General features: G+C 39.4%; 1 protein-coding gene across 1 annotated transcript in view; it reads right to left on the minus strand.

The window, feature by feature from the left end:
- Positions 1 to 9,613: 9,613 nt before the first annotated feature.
- The window catches only part of LOC127629735 (glutamate receptor ionotropic, kainate 4-like), a 385,054-nt gene continuing 366,755 nt past the window's right edge, over positions 9,614 to 27,912 (minus strand). The window contains exons 14-20 of the mRNA XM_052106949.1: positions 24,719 to 24,828; positions 23,439 to 23,612; positions 22,019 to 22,184; positions 21,015 to 21,240; positions 20,522 to 20,650; positions 16,692 to 16,810; positions 9,614 to 11,450 (exon numbers count right to left, since the gene is read on the minus strand). Coding sequence (XP_051962909.1) covers positions 11,067 to 11,450; positions 16,692 to 16,810; positions 20,522 to 20,650; positions 21,015 to 21,240; positions 22,019 to 22,184; positions 23,439 to 23,612; positions 24,719 to 24,828 — 1,308 coding nt within the window. The 3' untranslated portion in view covers positions 9,614 to 11,066. The remainder of the gene's footprint in view (positions 11,451 to 16,691; positions 16,811 to 20,521; positions 20,651 to 21,014; positions 21,241 to 22,018; positions 22,185 to 23,438; positions 23,613 to 24,718; positions 24,829 to 27,912) is intronic.

Raw genomic sequence — 27,912 nt, forward strand, 5'->3', positions numbered from 1 at the left:
AAACTGGAGACCGGAAATTGAAAACAGTTGAATCGTGGAATACTTCTGCATTCAGGAAAAGGTGGATAGTTATGGCCCGATTCCAGTTTAACTCTGGCAGCGTCGGCGCATCACCGGCTGCCGCCTCTTGCCTGATTGATTCGGGCCAGATCAAGGCAGTGAGTACTCAGGCATCCAGCCCGTGTAGGCTACAGCAGATGTAAGCGGCATAAAAAGAGACTAAATAAAGTAAAAATGCAGAACACATACGTAAAAGAGATTAAATATGTTTATCTCAAATGAAAAAGTGAAAATAAGTGAACTTCTTGAATTCTTTTTTTTTTTTTTTTTTGCCATTTTAACAGCCAGTTAGTAAGCAATTGTATCACACTAAAACCATATCAACACATATTTTGTTTACGTCTTGTGCTAATACTTTTGAAATAATGTAAATTTTAATGTTTACGGATTGGCCCCATTCACTTCCATTGTAAGTACTTCACTGGAACCCACTGGAACCCATCCCTCCTTTTTAAAGAAAAGGAGGGATGTTAAAATTTATTTTTGTAGTAATCAATTTTTTTGGCCACAAATGCTGTCAATTGACCTTAGCTTGTATTGAACCCGGAATATTCCTGTAAAGAATTTTGAAATTTTAATAGTAACTCAAAACTTAACCTCATGTTGTTCCAAATCCGAATTTGTATGTGGTGCCATTTAAATGCCATACATGGAAAAGAGCGACCAAAACATCCTTTAAAATTATTTTAAAGGATGTTTTGGTTGCTCTTTCCATAAAGGATGTTTTGGTTGCTCTTTTCCATGTATGGCATTTAAATGGCACCACATACCAACATGAAAACATCATCCCAACGGTGAGGTACAGTGGAGGGAGCATCATGATTTGGGGCTTTGCTGCTTCACGGCCTGGACTGCTTCCCATCATCGAGGGAAAAATGAATTCCCAAGTTTATCAAGATATCCTACAAAATAATGACAGGATGGCATTGTGCCAGCTGAAGCTCAGTAGAAGTTGGGTGATGCAGCAGGACAATGACCTAAACATAGAAGTAAATACTCTACAGAATGGCTTCAATGAATGAAAATTCACCTTTATGAGTTCAATTACTTTTTCCACAGCACTGTGAATGTTTAACGGGATGTGTTCAATAAAGAAATGCAATATTTTAATTGTTTGTGTGTAGTTAGCTGTTTGTCTATACTTGTAACTTTCATGAAATTAGAAAACCAGCTAATTCCAAAGGGTTCACATACTTTTTCTTGCCACTGTATATGAATGACATATTTGACTGTGTAGTGTTATATTTACATTTTTATTGATCTTGAATATTGTATTTTATACAACTTTGTGAACAGTCAATATAAATCCTTGGAAACAGATCTGCACTAAAATGAACAAGCTGGAAGTGTGAACACGCTTCAGACACATCTCGGACAAGTCTAGTCATTAACACAGCTCTTTTGCTTATCTTAGGCAGTGTGTGCTTTAACCAAACACATGCTCTCTCGTGACATGCTGATGACAAACAAGGCCTTTGTTTGATTAGCTGAGTGTCAGGTTAAATTAAAATTGGAAAGAGAGCAACGAGAGAAGAAGAAAAATTTCTGACCTCCAAAGCAAACTGGACAGCATGGAGAGAGAGAGAGAGTGTGGGAAGATACTGCATATAAGTGAACTGTTCTCAAATTCAGAGCACACTCTTTAAGTGATTAAGTGAAAGATCAAGGCCATTTAAAAAAATAATTTAGATACTTAAATGCATGACAATTTTTATTAGCTCTCTGACAAAAGGCCTGGCTTCAAAATGCTAGGTGACATTTCAAAGTGTGACATAGTAATCTGCCTCATTAAAATGAGGTTTAATTAACGTTATAGTAAACAAATGTAATTGACTGTTAATTAAAGTGTTAACAAATATAATTGCCAGCCACAAGGTTATTCATTTTAGCATTTAGTATTTTAGCAAAGTAGAGACCATCTGCACCTCTAAATACCTGTGCCAGATGGTGAGTCATTCCCCATTTAAGAAACTACTTTTTATCTTAAGTTTGTATTAATTGTATATTGTGTTCACTGGCACAGAAAAGGGTTCTTTGGACAATTTGCTGTCACCTGGCTGACACTCGACTTCAGTGGGAAGAACAGAGTACGGTCATTCATCAGGAAGTCAAGGACACACTCACTGACTTTGAGATAAATCCTCTTTCCATATGAGGATATCTTCAGTTTAGATCTGTGAACAAATACAGGACCGAGAAATAGCTGACCTTTGACATCTGGCATTTTGCACAATATACTGCATATATAGAATAAGCAAATTTGGCTGTGAGGTATAAAAGTAGCATTGTGTGCATCCTAATTCTCATTTTATCAAAATAAAGGTCAAAGGGATGTTTACATTTGTTTCACATGAATAAACATGACACTGTAATGTGAGTTCACAGTTTGTGAAAAAAGGAGGCCAGTTGAATTAATTCCAGTTGAATTAATCCTTTGTAGACAAATAAATACTGTTCAAATTGTGAATGAAGAAACTTTGTGAACAGGATATTCATAACTGATATATGACCATAGAGGTACATGATTGTACATTGTCTACACACCTGAACTGTGGTCATTACTAACATCTAGTCTTAGTGTTTGCATCAGATGGCACAGCTCATTCTGTAACCAGCAGGTGTCTCTGTTGGTTTAATTTTATGTTGCTCTTACAATGGCCATTACAGATAGCTTATACACATTTTTTGACTCAAATTGCAAATTCTTCTAATAAAATAATTAATTTTACCCATTTATGATTTCAGTTTCTCCTGTATAATGTGTATTATCTTTACCTGCAGTTTTCTTCCAAGTATGATTCCAAGATAAATGCTCAAATGCTTCTGAAAGACACCAGCTGTTGATTTCTGGACATAAGAATTCCCCGGTGAACTCACTGTTTGGAATAAATTAACATGTTGCACAAACTCTATCATCATCTCAGTGAATGTTTTGCATACACCTGATTACTGGTGTTAAAGCAATCAACTATTACCTCCTTGTTAAGCCATTATAACAACATTTCTGTTCATGGAAAGAGGTGTGATAATGCGGCAACGTTTTCTGTATGCAGTTGATGGCAGACAGGTGATCAGTGATCCCCAATCTGAGAGCAATCAAATAGAGGGTGAATAAAGGGAAAGGAGACTAAAGCAAACAAATTACTTTTATTCACTTAAATCTGAAATTGTGAGATGGTTGTCTTGTCCATGGAATCACTGCCTGAGAACAAAAGGCAGCAAAATGAACATGATACTATCTCTCTGAGTGGACAGGGATCTTAACACCACTTTCAACATGAAAGTGATAATTATTCTAGGGGCCCACAGGTTCAGGGGGGCCAGCCCCACAACAAATTTTAAACTGTATTATTTATTAGAAAAAGGAGCCCAGAGGTCCAGAAGACCTTGCTACAACCCTGATTTAAAGTAATTTACATTCACTGACCACTTTAATAGGAACACTATGGTCCCAATAAAGTGCCCAACTGCCTCAAGGACGAGTTGTACATTCTGAGATGCTATTCTGCTCACTACTATTGTACAGAGTGTATATCTGAGATACCGTAGACTTTCTGTCAGCTCAAACCTGTCTGGCCATTCTCCATTGACCTCTCTCATCAACAAGGCATTTTCGTCTGCAGAACTGCCACTCATTGGATGTTTTGGGTTTTTGGCACCATTCAGAGTAAACTCTAGAAACTGCTGTGTGAGAAAATCCTAGGATATCAGCAGTTACAGAAATACTCAAACCAGCCTGTCTGGCACCCACAATCATACCATGGTCGAAATTACTGGGAATCACTGACATTTTCTTCTCTCATTCTGATGGTTGATGTGGACATTAACTGAAGCCCCTGACTCATATCTGCATGATTGTATGCAATGCACTGCTGCCACACTATTGTCTGTTTAGATAATAGCATGAATAAGTAGGTGTACAGGTGTTATTAAACCACTGGAGTTGTTACTTTTATGCTGCTTTTATGTGATAATTATAGCGTCAAACTTTTGGCAGCCCTTCACTTACAGTGTTCTGAAGAAGAAAGTCATACACATATTGGATGGCATGAGGGTGAGTAAATGATAAGAGAATTTTCCTGTCCTCCTTTTGAAATACAATGTTCCACATTTAGTTCTTGTATCTTTTAAGCCCAGAAATATTTGTGTTCTCATTCTAATACATGATGCTCAATTTGCTGAAGTTTGTGACTGGTGGAATGTTCTGCTGAAGTATTGCTCTGCAAATGTTGATCTTTATAAAGGCTAAGCATAATTATTAATTATTTTATCATCTCTACTTTCCTGGTAATTTACTATACCAATTAACATACGTATATTAAAAATGAACAATATAAAAAAATATAAATTATTCTATTTCATTAATACTTTTAAAGCTACTCAATTTATTCGGCCAAAAGTATTGAGAGTTTTTTTTTTCATTTCCTTGTTAATGTTGTTTGATTATTAGCCTTTATATGATATAGCCTACTAAATAGTGCTCAATTTGGTTACATGTACACTTCAAGTCCAACATTTTGATGCAAATACTCTTTTTGTCCCACTATTTAAATTCACTTTTGACATAAACAACTGCGTTTACATTAAATCCTCATCAAGACGGGCATTGGCGAAATTACAAAGTGTATTTGATCATATAGCCACGTAACATGATCACTCAAACATTAGCCGCCTGTCAATCAAACAGCACGCAGCTACAGACATAAATAAGTCAATCTTTTGTATTTCATCTAGATCAACCAACCAGTGGTGATCTTGCTATCGGGATTGATTTATTGAACACCCCTGTTCCAGATGTAAAACATAGGCTAAATACAGAAAACTATTCAAAATTTGATCAAGGACATCCCTCTTTTTTCCGATAAACATCTAATAATATTATTGCCCAGCCCTATTGATAACATTGCATTAATCTCTCAAAGCAGCCCAATAATCTCAGTGATAGTTAAATTACAGGCTACATTATAGACACACAGAATCTAGTGAGCAGAAATATGAAATTTACCTCGATATGTTTCTTTAAAGTAGAGGCAGGATTAATGCTGATATCTGGATTGAGCAAGTTAAACTCACATGACACAATCAAGCAATTGGCCTTTTTCATTGTGAAAAACCCTTTCAGGTGCTGCCCTGATGATCAGCTGTAAACTGTGCTTGAGGCATCCTCCCCATCCTCCACAGTTGGCACCAGATCTGCAGCTGCCGTTCAAGTTTTTATGTGTGATTTGATTTGACGGGAATCACGAGACTCTCCCTAGCCAATCATGTTGATAGATAAAAATAAAATCAGGACAAGGAAGCAGTGAAAGCAGATGTGGGAAAACAGTGCAGTAAAAGTACAGTTACAGCACTTAAAATATACTCAAGTAAAAGTAAATGTATACAATTTTTAAACTACTTAAAAAGTACAATTCTTGGGAAAAAGTAGTTAATTACAGTAATGTGAGTATTTGTAATTCGTTACTTTACACCCCTGTCAACAGAATATTTTTTTTTTACTTTAATCAAAATGGAGTGAAATGACAATAGAATGTTAGATTTTGAGCTAACTGTCCCTTTAACAGTTTAACGTTGGTAAAGGAGACAGGTAACTATCCCTTAAAGACCACTAAAGCAACATTTTGTTACTAATTTAATAGCATGGTAAAAATTATTTCTGCAAAGCACACTGCCATCAGGCCTCCTAATCCTTGTACAGTAGCTACCTCACATTACTTTTGGACACAACCCCAGAAAGGAGAATCAACATTGTAGATGTACAATTTTAGCATTTTAAGACCCAAGTACACTCCAGCTAAAGCATATGTGCCATTATTGTCTTATTTCATTCCAAATAACTGGTTAACTTACCATAAATTGGAGTTCTTTGTCTTACATTCAACTGGTCAAGTGAACAAGCAAAGGGGCAAAGTGAAGCCATGTGCTTACCTATTTACTAATACAGAAACATGTATGTGTATCTGATATGTCATGAAGTGTGTATCAGCAGAGTCAAAACTCTATTGGAGGAATGAAACCAGTTGCGACACCAGAAGGAATTAAAGGTAGAGATGCAATTTTGTCCCGTGGAAACAGGTTAGAGCTGAAGTAAGAAATAAATGGATTGGAGAAGGCGAGTATGCTGAGATAGATAGAGGCCGGTCCCTCTGGGATGCATCTGGACTGATTGGGCTGTGAGCTTTGCTCGTCACGCTAATAAGTCCTGTCTTCAGCCATGACATTTCAGTCTCTGAACAATTCACACTCATTACTATGAAACCAGCTGGACATCTTCATATTTAGCCCTAGATTTGAAATGGATTTCTAGGATTTAAACATCTGCAAATGTTTGAGATCTTTCTTAAATTTGAAAAAGGGGCTATTTCACTATACTCAGTATTGAGGCCTTCACACAAACCAGATATTGGACCAGATATTCACATTACAACTACAAACATCTTAAAGGGATAGTTCACCCAAAAATGAAAATTCTGTCATCTTTAACTCACCCTCGTCTCATTCCAAACCTAAATGTCTTCCATAAAACTAAATAGCACCATAAAAGTAGTCCACATGACTTTCAATTTCAAACATTTAAAGCCAAATCAGTTTGTTGAGTTTTTGACCCACAGTTCATTCACTAACCATCTGATGTTTATAGAACACAAAGCTGGAAAACGCTTTCTCAATCAACTCAGCTCTAATCTGTTTGGCTGGTTCGATGGAACTTCCATGGGTAGATGTACACATGACGTTTCAGCACTCTGCCTGGAAGCCAAGTTATGTTCACAAGGTTCCATGTTGATAGAATGAAGATGATATCATCACAGAATTTGCTTGAGTTTGCCAGGTTAGTGACATTAGGGGCCCTGTTTTAAGAGTGTGAGTGTTAAGCACATGGCAATGCCTTAAGTCATAAGTGCAAAGTCAATGGACATGGCCATGAAGTTTTGGTATTTTCGTACAAGCATGCGCTAAGTCTAGGCACAAGTCAGTTAATCAGGTTAGTGAAATCGCCCACTCAATGCACAAAAAGGCTGGGCCAAGTGCAGTTTAATTCTGAGGATCTTCTCCAGATATTCCAGCATGTGAGTCCTATCCCTCAAGCACCAATGAAAACAAAAACAAAGACAGCACATTAATATGAGGTTGGTAGTGCAAATGGACTGTATGCAATTCATTGAAATTTCTAAACTGAAATGACACCTCAAAGAAATCGAAAATATAATCAAAATAACAAAATGGCAAAAAAATAATCATACTAAATCCAAACATTTTACTCTCTCTAACTTCTTCCTTTGGCCCCTTTTGCGGTGACTTAAAAATCACTCTACAACAACAGGTGGAAAAATAAGAGTCAAAATTAAATCATACATGTAATTGTAAATATACAATAATAATAATACATAATACAATTCATAAAAATTAAAATAATAATAATACTTGTTAAATAAAACAACAAACGGCTTCAACAGTGACTGAAGGGACAAAGTTTGATGTTCTGTACTTTCAGAATTTGGACATGAACTTTATTACCACCTACTGGTGGAATCTCCAAACTGCAAATACAGGAGCTGAATTTGGACTTTTCTCTGACATAATTAAGCAATATCACATGACCAAGAGTGCGATATGGCCGATTCGGCCGCATTGTTATAAACAATGATGGATGTGAGTGTGTGTGTGAGGGAGAGTTAGAGAGAGAGAGAGAGAGAGAGAGAGAGAGAGAGAGACAGACAGACAGACAGACAGAGTGTGTGTGATCACCTGTTGCCCCACCCAAGCAGAGATGCTGACAGCTTTCTGGAGATCAGCTTTCTCAGTGGAAAAATAGCGTCCAAGTGGGGATAAATCTCCATATTTTGCTGTAGCCAGTGAAAGAGTCTTTCACTATAGAAACCGCAATGTTCTCAACTATTTTGAACAGTACTTTTTCTCCTATGTGGAAACTCCAGTAAGAGGTAAGTAATGAGTCATGTAATTAATCTGTCTGTTGTGTCTCTCAGCTGTGATGAGCCATAATGCTGAAGTTGTCAGTTTAAAGTCATTTAAAGCTATTTTCTAGCTGTAGTTGTGTAGTAGTAGTAGTAATACAAGCGATCACGGAGCGTTGTTGTATGTAAACAATGACTGACGGATTCACTTCACGTCATAAACTGCTCATATTACACACAAAAATTATTTTTTGCCACCACCTGCTGGCTAACATATTTAATGTAAGAAAATGTAATTAAAAAATACATGTAAGAGGCACTTATGCAATAACTCTTTACACATCTGCACTGCTCTTAAACTTTAGAACGGCACGAACACAAGCGGAGTGATACACACACAGTGAAGCTGATGGTGTCAGACCATCAGTGCTCATGGAACGTCTCTCGTCCAATCAGATTTGAGGACTGGAACTAACTGTTGTATATCAGATGGTTTTGAAACATCTTAGCACAATAACATATTTCTTAGGGAAATATGAAATTGTGCTTTGAGCCATTTAATTTACATGAACAGGAGAAACCTCACCAAACGAACACCCTGGCAGAACAAAACAGAAAAAATGGCTAGTTTATTTTGCAAAGCAGTGAAAGCATAATCATTGTTTTTTTTATTTTACTATTGGAGCAAACGGGTAAGCAAAAATAAAATTTGCTCTGGTCCCCCATTCACCGCCATTCAAGTTTACCCTGCTATGCTTTTACTTCCGCTCTCCAACCTGGATTTGTAAAAAAGGGTCCATTGAACCGGTTATAGAATCCAGACCTGTGCCGCAGTCACAAGTCTGGCTTCACAAGTCTAAGTTTTGTGTGAGGAAAATAATGAAATTCAATATTCACTGAAAATCTTGCCTTGAAAATATGGATATTCTGCTATATACAACTTCTTATAACTTGCGTTCCATTAAAGAAAGTCAAACAGGTTGCAGAAAATAATTACAGAATTTTCATTTTTGGTTGAACTATTCCTTTAAGAAAAAGACATCTAAATATAGCACTATTAACATCATATTTTTGAATCATGCTTCATTAGTGACAGATTTGAATATTTGCTGCATGTAAATTTATGTTTATAAATATTACTTCGCCTTTGCCCACTATATCATTCCCAATCTAATTAAGCTATGCCTAATTCATTTCTGCAAAAGCAGCCGGTCCTCATTCAAACAGTAACTGTCTCCCAAATGGTTTTGCTTGTTTGTTGACTCTCTTTAAACATTCTCAAATGTCTCTGTGTCTCTTAAAGCAGATGTCTGATTCCATGCCCCCATATAGTAAATGTGCCACGTCTTGAGGTTGCCCCGTTGAGTTGCATGTGCACTTTTGCAGGTCTGTGCATCCGGTGAAAACCCACCTGCATGCTCAGCTTTGCCATTGTTCATCAGATGCCTGAAATACACACACATGCAAAGCAATCCCCCACAAGCAGTGGTGATTGGATCTGTAAAGTACTTGTGCACCAAGAAAACACATCTACAGAGAGGACTGACAGCACTGACTTACAAAACCTGCAATAGAAGAAACCTTTCTGCATCTTCAAGGACAAAGTCAACCTTTCACAGATCTGAACAGAATGCCATTTATTTTCATCAGGCACTAACACCGTGTTGAAATATCATGTAGAAATGGATTTTGTTTAATAGAAATGCACAAAAAAAATCAACATGGATGGTAACCTCTATTGACTCTCCAAAATGTGAATGCAATTTATTACAATTTGGCACTGAAAGTTGAGGGTAACATCATGCCTGATAAAATCATTTCATTTTGGTATTCAAATTCTGCATCAGCTGTGGTGTGTTCATATATCACTATGATGGTTTTTGTTGAATCATCCATTTTATAACCTTTAAAATGTGTCTTTCTTTAAAAAACAAAAGAAAAAACCAAGACATTACACAAACAAATACAATTTCTGAAATGAAAACAACATTGTTGCATGATAAGACGTTGTGTAATATATAAAAAGAAATACCTGAATTTACTACTTCTCCTATGTCTTATAATACAGACACATCTAGATGGAGTGACCCTGTTGGTATAGAGCTGATTTCATTGTGTATTGAGTGGCACAGACGAATGTAAGGCCTGGACAGAACTGAAATCATCTGATGATCAGAGTTTTTCAATGATATACAGTCAACAAACTAGTTTCGACCCAAAAGTTCGGCCTGTATTCTGAAGAAGCCATTGGAAAATGTTAAATATGTATCCAAATTACTTTTATAATGCAAATGTCTAAGATGAGAGTGTAATCTTCGACTATTACACAACTCTGTGCAATTTTCATATCCAAGAAGTGCAACATTATGAATCTGAATCAAAAGAATGAAAAACAAAGTGTAAAATAAACAAAATTAATGACTCTAACTTCTTGTGTTTCCCATTCAAAAGCACTTAAAACCCACTTACATGCAAATCAGACATTCAGAAAAACATCTCAAAAACCTTTTTTAATAGAATATCACTATTATCAAAAACAGATCATAGTTGTTTTTGTGTTCAGTTCCCCTAGGGGCCATGAGACGGCAACAGCACAAAATTAATACAAAGTATTTTGGCACTCTAAAAAAAGGTTATTTTTGAGCATTTGTGGATTGAGTCTTTGTTTCTTGTTCTCTGTAGATGTCCGCTCTATGCATACTCTGTCCGTGTTGCAGGAAAAAAACTAAACAGGTGTAATAGCAACTGTATCACAACAAAAGAGGAATAATTTAAAAAGAAATCAACAGCACTGTAAGACAAATATACTGCGCATAGTACAAAGCCCCTTTGCTGGGTGTCCCAAAAGCAGTTCATGGCAGAGGGTATTAAGGACAGTGTGTACAGAGACCAGACACAGCTACAGGGCTGAGTTGAGCAGCACAAACATCACAAAAGTGTCTCATTAAGCTCTGTTATCAGAAAGAAGCATTGCATTTGACAGTCCAGAGTCTGATTTCTAGAGGAAAAATTTTTGTAATCACCATCTGAATGCCCCGGGTCCTGCACAGCCTGTGTTTAACACCCGTCCAATGGAAACTAGACTCAAAGAGGTTATTCATGTTCACTGTTGTTGGCGCCCTTCTCCCACTCTATACTCTCCTCGCTGTTGGTGCGGGAGGGTCCTGGGGGACCGGCTGGGCGTACTCGAATGCCCTGAAAGCGCCGGCACTCAGGGCAGATGCGAATGTGACTGCAACCCCGCGCTACCAAGGCAGCCTCCTGTGCCAGTCTGTGGGAAAGAGGTTCAGGTAGGCCTGTGCCTGAGCAAAGCTTGCCGTTACTGAGGCTCGCCGCCGCCGCTCGTGCCCGCCGCTCATCCAGGGGCATTGGCTGCGGTCTCAACATGCTGGCTCCGCGCCTGCGCCGCAACTGCAGGCTGTCCTGACACAGCACGATGCCCTGCAGCTCTCGTAACATCTCCTCGCATGCAGACAGCTGTAAGGCATAGACAGGGAAAAAGAGAGGGGCAGAAAGAGAGAGAAAGAGAGGCCAGGGGGTCTCACTGACACTCTGCACACATGGGGAGGCAGGAAGCACAGCCAGAACATTGATCAAAATAACACTGTGCTATACACATGATGCTGGCTGTTTACTTGATTAATATACCACAGAGAAAACTAATAGAAAACAAAAGAAACATCCTGAGGGGCACTTGGTAGCCTAATCTCTGTGTTTAAAATATGTGCATTCTGAAGTAATTCACTTTTAAATCCTCAGCTTTTAAATAGATTTTGTAGGTTTTCATTAAGAAAAACAGATAAATCACATTTGTAATAAGCGAGTATGCAGTGTCTATTGTGTTTGGATCATTCTCTATATGTGATGCCTTTTCTGTCCATGATTTTTCAAAATTTAGATTTGGATTTATCTATAACATTGCCTAAAATTGGGATTATTAAATTAAGAATTTAATTTGACTGTTAATTTAGTGTAATTAATTAGATTTTCTTGAGATACGTTTTTTAAAGTTTCAAACTTAATTTCACTTGACATTTATGCACAAGACACTGAAAACCAGTGAAACGCAATGCAAACACAGTGAGGCTCTCCAAAAGCGTCCTTCAGACGCATGTGTTACATCAACAGAAAAACTGCAGATTGAGAGCAAAAATCACGTACTGTGAGAACAGACCAGCGAAATGCTGTGAAAAAGAACAGAGAAGACTCAATTGCAAAGTAGGCTAGTGAAATGATTGTTCAATATGGAAATAAAACAAACAATATATTGACTTCTAAAGCCAGTTTTTGTATTGTCTCATCAATGCTTTACTCGTCTGCCACAATAATGTAATGTCTTTGAATGAATTGTTTTAAGTTATATTTATAACTATTTGGAATATTATATATTGAATTACTTTTATTTGAGGGCCTTTCTAAGCAAATATTGATGATGCGAATAAGTTGATTAATTAATTGACATGTCATGTTATTAAAAACTTTAATTGATTGACAGCCCTAGATTTAAAGGGATAGTTCACCCACAAATGAAAATTCTCTCATAATTTACTCACCCTCATGCCATCACAGATGTGTGATGTTTGATGAATATGTAAGCTCTGAAAGTCCATACTGTGCAAGTGAATGATGGCCAGACCTTCGAAGCTCCAGAAATCACATAACGGCAGCATAATTGTAATCCATAAGTCTCCAGTGGTTTAATATATATATTCTGAAGTTATGAAATTGCTTTGGGTGAGAAACAGATCAAATGTAAACCCAATTATGTATTTTTTGTTTTTTTTTTACTATAAATCTCTACTTTAACTTTTCAGAAGGTGAAAGAATATGAGAGTGAAGATTTATAGTAAAAAGGACTAAAATATTTATCTGATTCTCAGCCACACTTATCATATCACTTCTAAAGACATAGATTTAACCACTGGTATGGATTACATTAATGCTGCATTTATGTGATTTTTGATGCTTGAATGTTCTGTTCACCATTCACTTGTATTGTATGGACCAACAGAGTTGAGAGTTAAAACCTACATTTTTGTTCAGCAGAAGAAAGTCAAACACATCTGGGATGTCATGATGGCGAGTAAACGATTAGAGATTTTTAGAGATTCTATTTTTGGGTGAACTATCCCTTTAAGTTTAGAGGTAAATTAAACAAAATAATACAAATATTTAAAAACACATATTTTAGAGGCAATGTGTGTTTTTCTCTTGTCCGCAGGTTTTGTCACCTTATGTAATGGAATTCTGTCATAAACAGCTGAAATATTATCAATATTGTCATTTAAAACATCTAATATATTATCTGAAACATTATCAATATTTTTCTAAATATCAACATTACATGAAATTAAATCACTTGATTGAGCTGTAACAAATCTAATAATCTACTGATGAATCATCAATGAATCTTTGAATCTTGAATCATTAAATTTCCTCAACAGTAGTATATTTGATACCTCTCCCCACCATTGGTTTCATCCTATTAGTATGCACTAATGACAGCTTTAACAAATTAACTCAACCATGACATCAATTTCCTGATGTGACATTACATTTTAAGGAAAATTAAACAAGTAAAATGTAATAATCCTTTTAAGATGATATCTTTTTGATGTTGTATCATCATTTCCAGCTCATTTCACTCATAGACATTCCACACTGCAAAATGTCAAGGAAATCAAAATAATTCAATTTCAAAACTTTAAAGGTTTGAAAAATATGCATTGATTAAAAATTCAAGATCAGCCTCTGACCACAGACACCTAGCACAATGTCAGATCAAAGATCTACAGCTAATTTAGCCTTTAAATTACCACCCTGTTAGGTGTCTAACAGAGTGGAAAACACTATTAGAGTGTATTTTTCTTTTAAATAAAAATGTCCTTCTCTTGATGCTGTTAAAATTGTGATCCAAACAATGTGTTTAACATGCCATGAGGTCAAAAAGGCAACGCCTACAAAGAATGACTGCCTGTTGGAACTGTAGTGCGTTGTAGGCCTTTGGTTGGTGGGGCCCATCTTGGTATTGGACCACATGTTCATGCACTATATACACACAAATGCACCACATGCATACACACATGCACATACAGTACACTGACATACATTTCCTAAAGCAAATATTAAATTTTATACAATTTTCCCTTGGGGATGATTGAAGTATTTTGACTATTTATCAAAAAATTGATTAACCTGCACTGGCTCAAATACTCACTTTCACTTGATTTTGAGACAATAAATACAAGCAAATACATACACAAACACACACGCTTGCACGCAGGCACTTCTTGCTTTTTCATATTTAGTTCAGTCTCGCTTTGTACACACAAAATCATACTTCAGGCAGGGGTTAAATTGGGCCAGTACAGTCTGGGACGGCGTTCCGGCACCTTCAGTTCCAGAAAGAAAAAAAAATGCTTGTTTGTCAATCCATCCAATTTATTGTATTCTCCGATGCTGATTTTTTTGTTTGATCCCCTTGACACATCCCATCTCTGTTTAGTAAGTGTACTTGTTCAAAAATATTTCAAGCTCATTAGGCTTCGCTCTAGTCAGTTGTGTATGCTGGTAGAGGTAGCAAATGCAAGAGCGGCATGAGACAGTGCGTCCCCGCATAGACGCGTGTTCCACTTCTGTACCACGCCGTGGTACGATTTCTGATTAATAGAAATCAAGTAATATGGAATCAACTCCTCAACCATTTCTTAGATCCACTGATATGCAATAGCAATTTGTTTAGTTTTGTTAAATAGCTGTATACACAAAAGCGACATCTGATCAAAATATCATAGGCCTACAACTTAAGAACAAAAGACCACTCGACCAACACACCTGTGACAGGGCGGAGGGCGGGGCCGGGTCGTGATTATACACATTCGGTACCTTATCAGGCTAATTAAGCCTCTGAGAGGGATAAAGGCTGACTGCGGATTGTGGTGCGATGGAGAGAGATCGTTTACGGGCAGCTGAACTTCATGTGTGCGTTTGTGTCTTTTGTTTAAGTTTTTAATTAAACTATTATTTATATTGTCAAGCCGGTTCTCGCCTCCTCCTTGCCCGTCTAACTCCCTTTACAACACTGTAAAAGGTTTCACTGTTATTTGTATATTGTTGTGAAAATGAATATTTTCATTACCAATTATATTATCAGAATAACAATTTGAGTGAAAAGTAGTCGTGCAGAACTTGCTTGTTTCCCCCATTAAGAACAATGTGCATTTACTTTTAAATTGCAACATTAGATATACACCGATCAGCCACACTATTTAAACCACCTGCCTAATATTGTGTAGGTCCCCTTGTGCCACCAAAACAGTACCAACCAGCATCTCAGAATAGCATTATTCTGAGCATATTCTTCTCACCACAGTTGTACAGAGCAGAGTTACCGCTGACCGTTGACTTTGTCAGTTCGAACCAGTCTGGCCATTCTCTGTTGACCATTTCCATCTGCAGAACTGCCCCTCATTTGATGTTTTTTGTTTTTGTCACCATTCTGAGTAAATCCCAAGAGATCAGCAGTTACAGAAATACTCAAACCAGCACCAACAATCATCCATGCAATTATCTAATCAGCCAATCATTTGGCAGCAGTGCAGTTCATACAATAATGCAGATAAGTGTCATGAGCTTCAGTTAATGTTCACATCAACCATCAGAATTGGGGGAAAATGTGATCTCAGTGATTTGGACCGTGGCATGATTGTTGGTGCCAGATGGGCTGGTTTTAATATTTCTGTAAGTGCTGATCTCCTGGGATTTTCATACACAACAGTCTCTAGAATTTACTCTGAATGGTGCCAAAACAAAAAACATCCAGTGAGTGGCAGTTCTGTGGACAGAAACACCATGTTGAAGAGAGATCAACAGAGAATGGCCAGACTGGTTTGAACTAACAAAGTCTATGGTAACTCAGATAACTACTCTGTACAATTGTGTTGAGAAGTATATCATCTCAGAATGCTATTCTGAGATGCAGGTTGGTGCTGTTTTGGCAGAACGAGGGGGACCTACATAATATTAGGCAGGTGGTTTTAATAATGTGGCTGATCGGTGTCAGTTAATCCGGTTTTATAAAATGCCTCCCAACCTAAGGCAAGAAGGTAACTTTTCCCAGCTGTCATCTGATTTTTATAAAATGTATAAAATACATGTGATATCATTCTTAATAATCTCAGTTTCACAATTAAGTTGAGTAATTGCGACGTCACACGATTTTAGGGTACCCCCACCTCCAAAATCCCAATTTAACCCCTGAATTAAGGGAATATTATATTTACACACCAATGCTTAGTCCATGAAGATGGGTGATCACTTGAACACAACTGTATAACTAAATCATAAAGACATGTACAAAAACTGATCATGCATTTGCACCCTCCAAAAAATAAGTCACGTCTTGGGGTTCTACTGAAACATGCCAAAACGTTTGTTTAGTAAAAATCTGTGTTTATTTGAAACAATTCAGTCTAAAACATTCAAAGTTCTATTCCATTCAAACTTAAAAAAATGTGTAGTTTAAAATGTAAAAGTGTCTTGCACCTTTTCCGGATATTGGTAGTGACAATGAAGGCCTGTGTAGATTAGTTTGAGGTATTATCTTTGTTGTGCTGGTTGTGAGGTGCAGGATGGTGTGTGTGTGTGTGTTTCAGGGAGGGAGCGTGAGGGAAGGGAGAAAGACAGATAGCAGAGGCAGGTAAAATAGCCCTCTCTCACCTCTGTTCCTGGAGTGTGATGCAGCATCCACACATACTCCAGGACAGCCATGAAGATAGCCACCAGCAATCCGCACACCAGTACCACGAAGATCCCGCCAATATTCTCCATGCCTAAACCTACACAGAAACACTCACATTTCATTGACAACAAAGCCCTGTTTACAAATGGTGTAAAAGAGAAGCCTGAAGTGATCCAAAGTGGTCAGTGGAGGCACATTGTTGTTTACACTTAGTGGTAGCATGCATCTTATATTACTTCTAATACTCATAACTGTATTTTGAGGGGTCTCTAATTTTGTGACTATATACTGTATATATGCTTGGAAGGGCTGCACGTTATACAGATATCGAAATATCACAAATGTACACCTTGTGATATGCATATCGCAAGGGCTTGTGATAACAGAATGATTTAAATACAGTAATGTTCAAGGTGAAGCAGATAGCAGAGAATACAGTGGACAAGAAATTGTAACTTGGTGTGTGTGTGTGCAGTGTGCATAGGCACTGACTCAAATGATGGAGCATATCACAATTTGTGGATATGAAGCTGTAACTGGCACTGTCCTGTGCTTTCACTCTGTGATATGTGTGTGCAGATAATAATGAGACTAGGTACCAGTATAGAAACTACTACTTCACTTGTTTATTGGCACCCTTGTCTGTGTGGAATTTTTATATCTGCTACATAGCTAATGGTAAAACTGTATATATTATACACATCCTATATGCAATTTTAGAACAAGACAACTATATTTGTGATATCTGTGATAGATGGTCCTTTTTGTTCCAATAAACTTCAGTCTATTTGTGTGGTGGGGGTTCCAATGTTCCATGCTCCGATGACGTCATCATAGGATTATCGTATCACATATCACATTTTCCAACAAGATGCATATCACATCTTTCCTCCATATTGTGAAGCCCCAATGAACAAACTCTCTGTCAACAATCTTTAAAACTGTGCACAAGTGTACCTAGAAGGCATAGGGTAGTCACTAGGTCTAAAAAATGTGTGCCCGAACACAAAGAGATCGGGAAATGTACTAACTGTACCCGAGAACTTTAGGCATGTAACTGGGCAGGGCTCTCAAGATCACATGAGAGTGTCCCGGCCCGAACTCCAGGCATTTGTCTGGTGGCAGGGCCCCAGTCATCTCAATAGAGGTGAGCACTACCAGGAGGGCCGTCTTCAGAGACAGAGTGCTGAGCTTGTCCTCATCCAGGGGCTAAAATGGGGCACTCTGTAAGGCCGACAGGACCACAGAGAGGTCCCAAGAAGGTATCATGCACAGTCTAGGAGGATTCAACCTCCTCACCCCTGAGGAACCTGATGATCAGGTCATTCTGCCACGAGGGTCTCCCATCCAGTGTATCATGATATGCTGCTTTGGCAGCCATGTACACTTTCAGGGTGAAGGAAGACAGCCGTCTCTCCAACCCTCCTGTAAGAAGGACAACACAGACCCGACCGTGCACCTCTGTGGATCTTCTCCACGGGAAGAACACCAGTTTGCAAAAAGACGCCATTTCAGAGCCTCTGGCCTGAGTGATTGTGTCTATCACCGCTGGTGAAAGGCCTGCTAGATCTTCTGTGTCCTATCCAGGAGCTAGATGTGGAGGTTCCAGAGGTCTGGAATGTTACAGGCGGAGGCGTGCTTGTCTCGTGCTGGCCCAGGGGCAGAAGTAAAGCCTGTGCGCACACCTGGGTCAGGCCGGTCAGTGTCAGCAACCTAATCCCTGGATCGCCTGTCTCATGGCCGCTTCGAAGCCCTCGAAGGTTCTTAGCGGCTGACTTCTTTTCTGAGGCCGGCGTGCAGGCTCCAATGGTGGGTGAGCCGGGGCCGATGCCGCAGGAGAACGGCCTTGGCGAGGGGCAGGCAGAGCATGGGACTTCGGAGGCCTGTAGGTGTCAGAGTCATGCCATGGCAGGATATGTTTGATGGCCTCTGTTTTTCACTTTCGAGAACTGATGGCCGAAGTCGACGAAAAGCCCCCGTTGGGAGATGGCCAAATTGAAGAAGCGAACCTTCTCGGCGTCACGCATCTCCACAAGGTTGAGGCACAGGTGTCGCACCAAGGTGGACATCATCTGACCCAGGTCGCCTGTAGATTGAGGTCAGTAGCGGTGCGCAGTTCCTGCATCAGCCCCGGATCGGTTCTACCCTTGTGCAGATCTTTGAGCGCCTTTGCCTTGTGGAACTGCAGGATGGCCATGGTGTGCAGGATGGAGGCGGCCTGGTCCAAGGCATTGTAAACCTTCGCCATTAATGATGAAGTAAACTTACAAGCCTTGGAAGTGTGCCTTGGTTGGGTCCTCCAGGTGGCTGTGCTCTATGGGCATAGGTGCACCGCCACAGCACTGCCTCACCGGCAAGGGTAGTCAGGATAGACACACCCGCACACAGCGTACGGGCGGAGAAAGGTGCCTTCGATGACTTCATGAGCTCCTCATGCACTTCCGGGAAAACCAATCCTCCAGCTGCGAACGCTCAGGGCAGGGTGGAGCATTCCACTCAAGCCTGATGTTCGCAGCTGCCTGGGCAAGCACAGCTGCTAACTCAGCGTCTGCTTCATCCTGAGCTCTACTGCCCAAGAGCGGGAGCTCAGTAGACTCGTCCTCTTCTGAAATCAGCAGACCACCCTCCGATGCTGCGACCGATAACTCATTGTCATCGTGAGCCCGAAAGAGACATTTTATCCACCCTGAGGTGGACTGCCTGCCTTGCTCATGAACTCTAACGAGCAGAACGAGCGTGCTGGGGGATGGGAGGTCCACGAGGACTAAGCCAGAGGACAGACTCCCATAGCTGCCCCGAAATCACCCACGGTGCTCGCCACCCTGCCACCTGTGCTTCAACACAGGACGGACCGGGTGGGGAGCAGCCGAGGTGGCTCTCTGCTTCAAAAAGAAAGAAGAGAGCCATGACCGCAACGTTCTCATGGGCATATTCTCACAGTGAGAACATGTCCCCTACAAAAATGCTGTCTCAGTGTGCTGGCGACCCAAGATTCGAGATAATGGCCGCACCCAGTAGCACAAAGGCAAAAGGACATTTTTAAAAAGACACCAATCATTAGTGCAAGCTCTTTTAGAGGAAATTACTCTTAAGAAATTCTCAAGAGCGAACCCCTAGTGTCACAACATCGACACAACATTGAGGGAGTGACAGATAGGGAACTTGACTGTTTGCCCTTTTGAACTATAATAACGATTGCTCATTCATTGCCACTGCTGCTAACGTTAGCATTGGTAATTTGCTATCATGGGCCTTAACTCTGCACTGCCTCTGACATCCAACATCATCAGTGCTGTCTGATCATGGCTGGGTCTTCTCGGATCGACTCGTTATTACACATAATGTTAAACAGACCCGGGTCGGGTCTCGGGTCCTCAGGTTAGTGTGGACCCCTGAAGGCCTCTAGATGTCACACCAAATACTAATTTATATTTAGTTTTTGTTTTGTTTTAGTTTTGTTTAAAGTGAATTGATAAATAAAAATGGCTCTTGGCATTCTTTTTTGAAAAAAACCTTCACAATAAAATACTTTTCACAGCTGCCTAAAAGTTTTGAATGGTTCTGTTTAAATATGCAACCAGCAAGTTAAAAAATCTTGCCATGCAATATTGTCACATGCGTTTCTGTTACCTAAAGGTGGTTTGAGTGATAAGATTACAAAATATTTTGGACCCTGTTTACACCTGTGTTTATTGCCTTCTCCTTGTAATCGGATCACCCAAAATGGATCTTAATACCAGTTGTAAACGGGATCCATGATACACATAATGGCTTGGAGATGAGTGACAGGTAGACAATGGTGGTTCACCTTTCGCTCTATGATTCTCCTCTTTTGGACACTTGCCACCATCCCACCATATCCTCTTCAGAATCTCTAGGCGGTTTTCCTCCTGTAGTTTGAGTATCGCCATGTCAAACTCATCTCTATAGAGCGAGCCTGAGACAAAAATATTAATCTTAGAATGATCAAAAACCAGAGCTGAATGTATCATTCCACTGTCCCACATCCCCCTATTCTACCTGTGTTAATTTTGTTTAAAATAAACTGTGAACTAATAGCCATTCCATGAATCATGTTGATTAAAACATCTGCTGTTGGATGTTCTTACATGGCTTGGGTAAAATCAATTTCAGTGCAAATGACTTTCAGTCAATGGCCAATTTCCCTTGAGCAGTCTAAGATTCTACAATTACATTTCTATGCAGATATTATGACTTGAAATAAAAAGATCAAACTCAACATAACCAAGCCTCTAATCAGTGTTGCTTCTTTAACATCTCTAAAGACTTCTTGCTCTTACCCAGAGGCATGCCAATGCCATAGCCCTTGGTGTCTAGCAGGCCTCCGATCTGGGTGAGGTTGCAGTTGCGCTGGCGGTAATACTCATTCATGGTGCTCTCCAGCAGATAGGCGTAATTGGAATTGAGGACTCGAGCAATGCCCTCTTCTGTGCTCTTCACAAATACACTGGGCTGCTTGGAGTACATGAAATTCCACATGCGCTGGTACGTCTGGTAACGGGAGTTCTGACCAAAGATGAGAAGATGCAAGTTAGATTTTTTTGTACAGTGGTAGCTTTTCAACATTTTCTGATTTCGAATGTACCCAAAAAGAAGGTTTTTTAAGTAACTCCATTGCCCCCTGAGTAATGTTCAACAGGGCCATGCATTGGTAATGCATTTGCCAAACGCTCAAGTTTGCATTTGCAACTTGCAGTCTAGAGTTCTGACAGCCAATCACTAAAGATTTGATAACAGGATATGTCAGTACTGTCTCTTTATATGCAGAGAAACCAAACAGGTCCCCATTGCTAATTGCTCCTTAACCTTCGTCTAGAGCGTCTAGACAGTTGTCTAGCCCAGCTGTCTTGTCCTGACTAGAGCTTTGAGATCAAGAGATATTATCATCTTTGTATGCCGAGAAACCAAAACGTCTAGAGGCCTGACAGCCAATCACTAGAGCTTTGAAGCAAGACTGATTGTATTAATCAAGGACTTGGCAGTTGATAAGCTGACAGTTTGACATGTTGATGTGATGCCATGCTACCCTGCATATGTGAATCAGTCTGTGCTCATTGAGGAGTGGGTCAAGAAACAGCCCAACTGCACATCAAGGAGTTTGATTTAGTCTGGCCAGCCCTCTGGAGAGGGAAAGATAGTAAAGGGCATTGATATTAAGACAGCAAACAGATAAATCCCAAAGCAAGGAAGAGCACAGGTGACATGGTCAATAAACCTGTGACAGGGCATTGATTTGTAGGCGGAGGTTCTAAGCTTTCCTTCTCTATGTCCTTGGCGATCTCACCTGGAAGAAGGTCATGGTGGAGCCGCCATGCATGGTGCCATATTCAATGGCTGTCTGATCAGCCAGATCATCCACTGACTCAATGGGCACCTCCATTCTCTGCACAGTGAGGAAGGCTGCCAGGTTGGCTGTGTAGGAAGAGATGATGATCAAGGTGAAGGCCCACCTGGAATGACAAACCAGCTTTAGAAGCAAGCAACAGAACAGAGAAGCAGCCCTGACCCAACATCAAAAGAGCCGAGAGCTACTGTGAGCTCCGCATCTGAATGAGAAGTTGAAAGACTCCTCCGAATACTGCATGCCTGTTCTGAATACTCAAATATAGCTTTCCTTTATTCTCTACTGACCTCTGTGTGCTGCAGTCGGCAATGCCTCGATAAATGACATTACAAAAACGCAGCAGAAAAACAGGGGCCAAGTGAGTATAGGGCTGTAGCACTTTTATCTACTGATATCCAGCAGCAGACAATGAGATCGGGGTAGAGAGGATGGCTATATTTAAGACATGCGGTGAGATTCAAAAGGAGGGAGAAAGTGTGTGTGTGTATTGTTCATTGCAGTGACTGTGGATCTCAACTGGTTTGCCTCAGGACCCAGATTTTACATTGGACATCAATTGATGACCTAACACAGAACAAAAATGATTTATTGTTCAAAAGTAAACAATTAATTTATTTATAACTGAATTATTAGTGGTGCTTGCTTTTGCAAGACGTGACATTGCACTGACCTTCGTTTAGGGATTTCTCAAAATCCCTAACCCAATTTTTCTTCCTCTTTAGAAATTTCAACATCTAACTTGTCTGGCACTCTTTTTACTATGGAAATGAATGATGGCTCAGATCATGCAGCTTAATGAGAAGATGGTTTCTATGATTTATAAGTGATCGGGTGTATGATGTTCACCCGGAGGCCGGGAAAAAAATGGATGAATAAATCCCATAGACATAACTTTGTAAAGTGATCAGAGTGATCATATCTCCAGATAAGAATGTCGTAGAGAATTGAGGGTGGGCTCATTTGACTCAGGCCAGCAAGCAGTCATTCAGTAACACCATAGCAACTGCCTAGCCATATCGTAGTAACCATACAGAGCACCCCAATAACTGTATAGCATTTCATTGTCTTTTAACTTGGATAGTATGCTCATTGTTTTCCAAGATGGGAGCATGTCAAACAACTTGTCAACGTTGGCACCAACCTAATTTGACTAGTTTCTACAATGTGACTGATGAAGATTTGGCATCAAAATATTATAGATTCTCCACCTTTTTGAAAATTGATGAGCCTATTTATTTTGCTATCCTAACTATGCATGATTAAATACTTTAATTTTATTATTTGCATTTAGCAAATACTATCAGAACAGACCTGTGAGCAATTTTTGGTTAAGGACCTCTAATTTAGTGTGCACTCTTACCATACACCACTGACGCAGCGTGTAGACAGGGCTCTTGGGGCAATGGTGGACCCTTGCTGCATGAATCCCCCCACGGGAAACCAGAAACTATTGCCCAGGGAATACTGGTTGATGAGTAGGCTACAGCGTCCCTTCAGGCAGGGGTGAGGATTGTACCACTCGTAGGGTGTAAGCCTATTTGCCATGACCAAGAGAGTGGGGGAAAAAGGGAAAGACAAAAAAACATAACTTAAATATAAACATAAATGAGCCAGGAACTATTTTAACAGTTGGCAAAGCATGAAGTCATCAGTGGTCCCTCTTGGCCATGTAACCTGGTTTTTGTTCCCAAGGGGCTGCGCAAGTTTTAGCTGTTTATTAGAGGACGTAATAAAAATGCACTGCAGAATGCAGAGTGCTGTTGACTAACTTTTCAAGGTGTGCGAAAACCACACATTACGGCTCTTTTGAAATGCTGAACACAAGCAATACAGAAAACATAAAACAAAATATGTCAAATATATATATATATGCACATTCCAGAGGGGCAAACAAACAACGAACACAAAGGTTGAGGTAATGAATTTGTTTAAAATGTTGTGATGGGTAATGTTCAGTGTCAAAAATCATAACACGCCCTGTTGTCCTGCATAATGTTGGAAAAACCAGCAGGCTAGGATGAAAGAATACAAAAAATGACAATTTCTTTTGTGTACAAACACAAAACTACTATAAAAATTATGAAATTCCATGACTTTTGTAGTTGTTCGTGATAACAGGAAAAGTTTTCATAAAATAATATTATAGAGCTTGCACTCGAAACAAAAAAATCTATTTCTAGCTGATTAAATATTTTAGAGCTAAGAATAGCAAGGAAATAATGTTCATATCAACCAACAGGCCTAAAACTACCCCTAAAATCAGAGTGTAAAGATGACTTAATAGGAATGTTGTTCCAGGACCAACAAAGTGTATAAATTCAGGAACATGTCCAACTTTTAAACACAAGTTAGACAAGTTTTTGGATCAACATCCTTTGTTGAACATCCCCTACAAATACCCAGATGCTAGTCGAGCAGCTTCACCGTATATTTTGTCATGGCTACACCAGTCCACCAACTAAACCAGTTCTAACCAGTATAAACCAGTCTGGACTAGCCTGGAAACATATTCTGGTCTAAAGTGGTCTTTTTGGTAGGGTAGGAATAAGGCTTTTTGTTGATATTGTTGATAGGAATTAAAATAATGTGTTAAGGTTGGTGTTAGATCATGAAGGTGTCAGTGTGGAGCTGAGTTTTTACCTTGCCACCAAAAAGAGCACACAGCTGACTGCCAGGTATGCCAGCAACATGAAAAGCCAAACCCCTGGAGAGAAAGGATCCAAAAAGGAGAAATACCCTGGTCTTCTTCCCTATTGAAACAGACATAGACAATGTCAAGGCATTGCAACTGGCATACATCCCAAGTTCCTAAAGACTTAATATAATCTTAATGTTCCTAATATAACTTAATTTAAGTAAAGAGTTTTTGAGATTTAAGGTTTAAATGATAGTTCACCCAAAATGAAAATTCTGTCATCATTTACCATTATGTTGTTTCAAACTCATATGATTGGCTTTATTCCATGTTATACAAAAGAAAAAACAAAAAAGACGCAATGAAAAAATTATAAACTGTCTAACATCTCTTTTAGTGTTACATAAAAGTCAAACAGGTTTGGAACAAAATGAGGTTGAGTAAATTACTGAATTTTCTTATTTGGGTGAACTATCCCTTTAAAAAGGTTTGAGAAGTTTAAGGCTTTCTTGTTCGTTGTTGATTGGCTTGACCATTTTGGCACACTCAGGAGATCCAATAACCGCTGGAACGGAACACGAGAGCCGGTTCTGTACACAATAGTCAAATCCAATTATCTCTCCTGCAGGTACTTTGACAATCAATGGTCAGCAACATCTTAACAGCCTCTTATCAGTGAGGAACTTATTGTGAATGTACCATGGCTTATCTATCTACACTGCACAGGTGTTTTGCAGAGGGTGCTAGCAATGGATACACTTGCAAACCTAGAGTTTTACACCATGTAGCAAACCAAATATCAACATCACAAATCATTTTATTGCCTCAGACCACAAAAATGAGGTTTAATAAAGTTCTGAAATGGTTAATTATTCCACTCTCTGGTCTGCACCAGGCTGAAATTTCATTAATGTGTCTGCAATCATCTCCATATTAGTGTAATTGAATGGCATTGCTGTTAAGCCAGATACTAAAGCTGCAATTACTAGGTACTAGGTACTGATGGGCTCTCCATGAACGCAGCTTGATTTAGGTGCATAATGTTTTTTCTCTGACAGAGTTCTCTACTCTGTTGAAAAGAACAGCATTGTTAGTCACCAGCACATGTTGTGTCTTGGTTGCTGGTGTCCCTACCAGGCTTCACCCCAAAATGAAAATTCTTTACTACTGTACTCACTTGTATGTTGTTCCAAACCCATATGACTTAATAAAGAGGAAGACAAAAGGAGATGTTCAGCAGAATTTTAGCCTCATTCATCATTCACTTTTATTGCATCTTTTTCCATACATTGAAAGTGAATGGTGACTGGGGTGAAAATTGTGCCTGGACTTTATTTCTTCTGCTGAACAAAAACAAAGAGTTTTAGAAGAATATATCAGCTCTGAAGGTATCAGCACATACTTCTGAAGCGATGCAATCACTTTGGGTGTGAAAATATTCTATTTCAATTCTATTTTACTGTAAATCTCCACTTTCACTTTCTAAATGTGACTAAAATATTGATCTGTTTCTCACCAATACCTATTATATCACTTTTGAATACATAGATTTAACCACTGGAGTCATATGGATTACTTTTATGCTGCCTTTATGTGATTTTGGGAGTTTGAGAGGTCTGGTCAACATTCACTTGCATTGTATAGACCTATATAGTTAAACACATTATTCTAAAGATCTTTGTTTGTATTCTAAAGAAGAAAGAAAGTCATACACATCAGCACTGAAAACCCTAATAAGTTCATTGCACTCATTTGATTAAGTAAACTCATTCCCTCAATTCTATTGAGTAATGGGGTCTCCCAAAACTTGAGTATTTAAGTTCAATTAACTTTCAAGTAGAGTGAATTTAACTATTTAAGTTGAGTTAACTATATTCAGTCAGTTATTACATAATTCTTTACAGAAATGCATTTATGCACTTCAGCTGCACATGCACAAAGAGAACTGAGATAGTGTGACCAGGGTCCATCTTGACCAAAGAGACACAGATCACCCTAACGGTGACATTACACCAAACAACTATTTACAACAAGCATAAAGAATACAACAAAAGAGCTAAAACATCTATGAATTTTTAATAACAATTATTTAAATTCTCCAATAAGTTCCCTCTGACCAAGGACACATAATTCAAGCAGCAAGTGATTATGGGTATTCCCCATAGCCTCTAATTGTGTACTCTGTAGTTTCAGTTATTAACACTTCAAATCTCAAGTCTATGGATTTTTAAGAAAAATAAGTTAAATTAACTTAAATATTTGAGTTATGAGTCCAACCTCCCCTTTGCCTGGGGAGGGGCATGCCCTCTGCACCATCTGCCTGCAGGTCATCCCTGTCTACCTGGATGAGGGAGGGGACAAGGGGAGGGAAACAAAAAAAAAGTGTGGCCCCTACACGCTGTGACGGCGATCGTGCCAAATTAACAAAACATTTTAAAAAGAGAGGGAAAGGCCAACAGAGCGGAAGTGGAAGAGAGAAAACACTTACTTGCCGGTTCTCCGATACGCCGTAGCTTGGTCCTCGGCCACTCATCCAACTGACATCAGCCGCAGTCTCATAACCCGCCGCGTTTTAGCAGTCGATTGGTTAGGAGCCCCTTATCCCTTCGCGGTTGGCAGGCCCTCGTCCGCTCTCAGGTGGCCAGGCTCCTCCGTCCTCCGGCGGATGGCCGCGGCTGCTCCGTTTGGGTGGATGGTAGTGGCGAGAACTCTACTACGGCGCATCCCTCCTCCTTTCCAGATTTCGGCACCAGTGTAAAAGGATGAATGGAAAGGATGAGGCGAGAACCAGCTTGAGAATATAAATAATATTTGAATTCAAAACTTAAACAAAAAGACAAACACACAAAGGTGTCGGATAGCTGTCTGTAAATCTCTCTCTCGCACTGCAGCTTCCAGTCAACCTTTATCCCTCTCTGAGGCTTGATTAGCCTGATAAGGGGCCGGGTGTGCAGAATCACGACCCGGCCCGCCCTCTGCCCTGCCATAGACAACTTGATTTTTACAGTAATGACAACTTTAGGTTTTACAGTGTAGGATGGCATGAGGGTGAGTAAATTATGAGATCATTTTCATTTTTGGAGCTGGACTTTTCAGCAAGATAAACACCCTTACAGAAATTGCCATCGAGGGATGGGAAAATTGGGCCGCGTCCAGTGCATGGATGTGTGAGACTGAGTGTGTGCACTTGCAATCGTGT

This window comes from Xyrauchen texanus, chromosome 36 (genome assembly GCF_025860055.1).
Source record: "Xyrauchen texanus isolate HMW12.3.18 chromosome 36, RBS_HiC_50CHRs, whole genome shotgun sequence".
Taxonomy (NCBI): Eukaryota; Metazoa; Chordata; class Actinopteri; order Cypriniformes; family Catostomidae; genus Xyrauchen; species Xyrauchen texanus.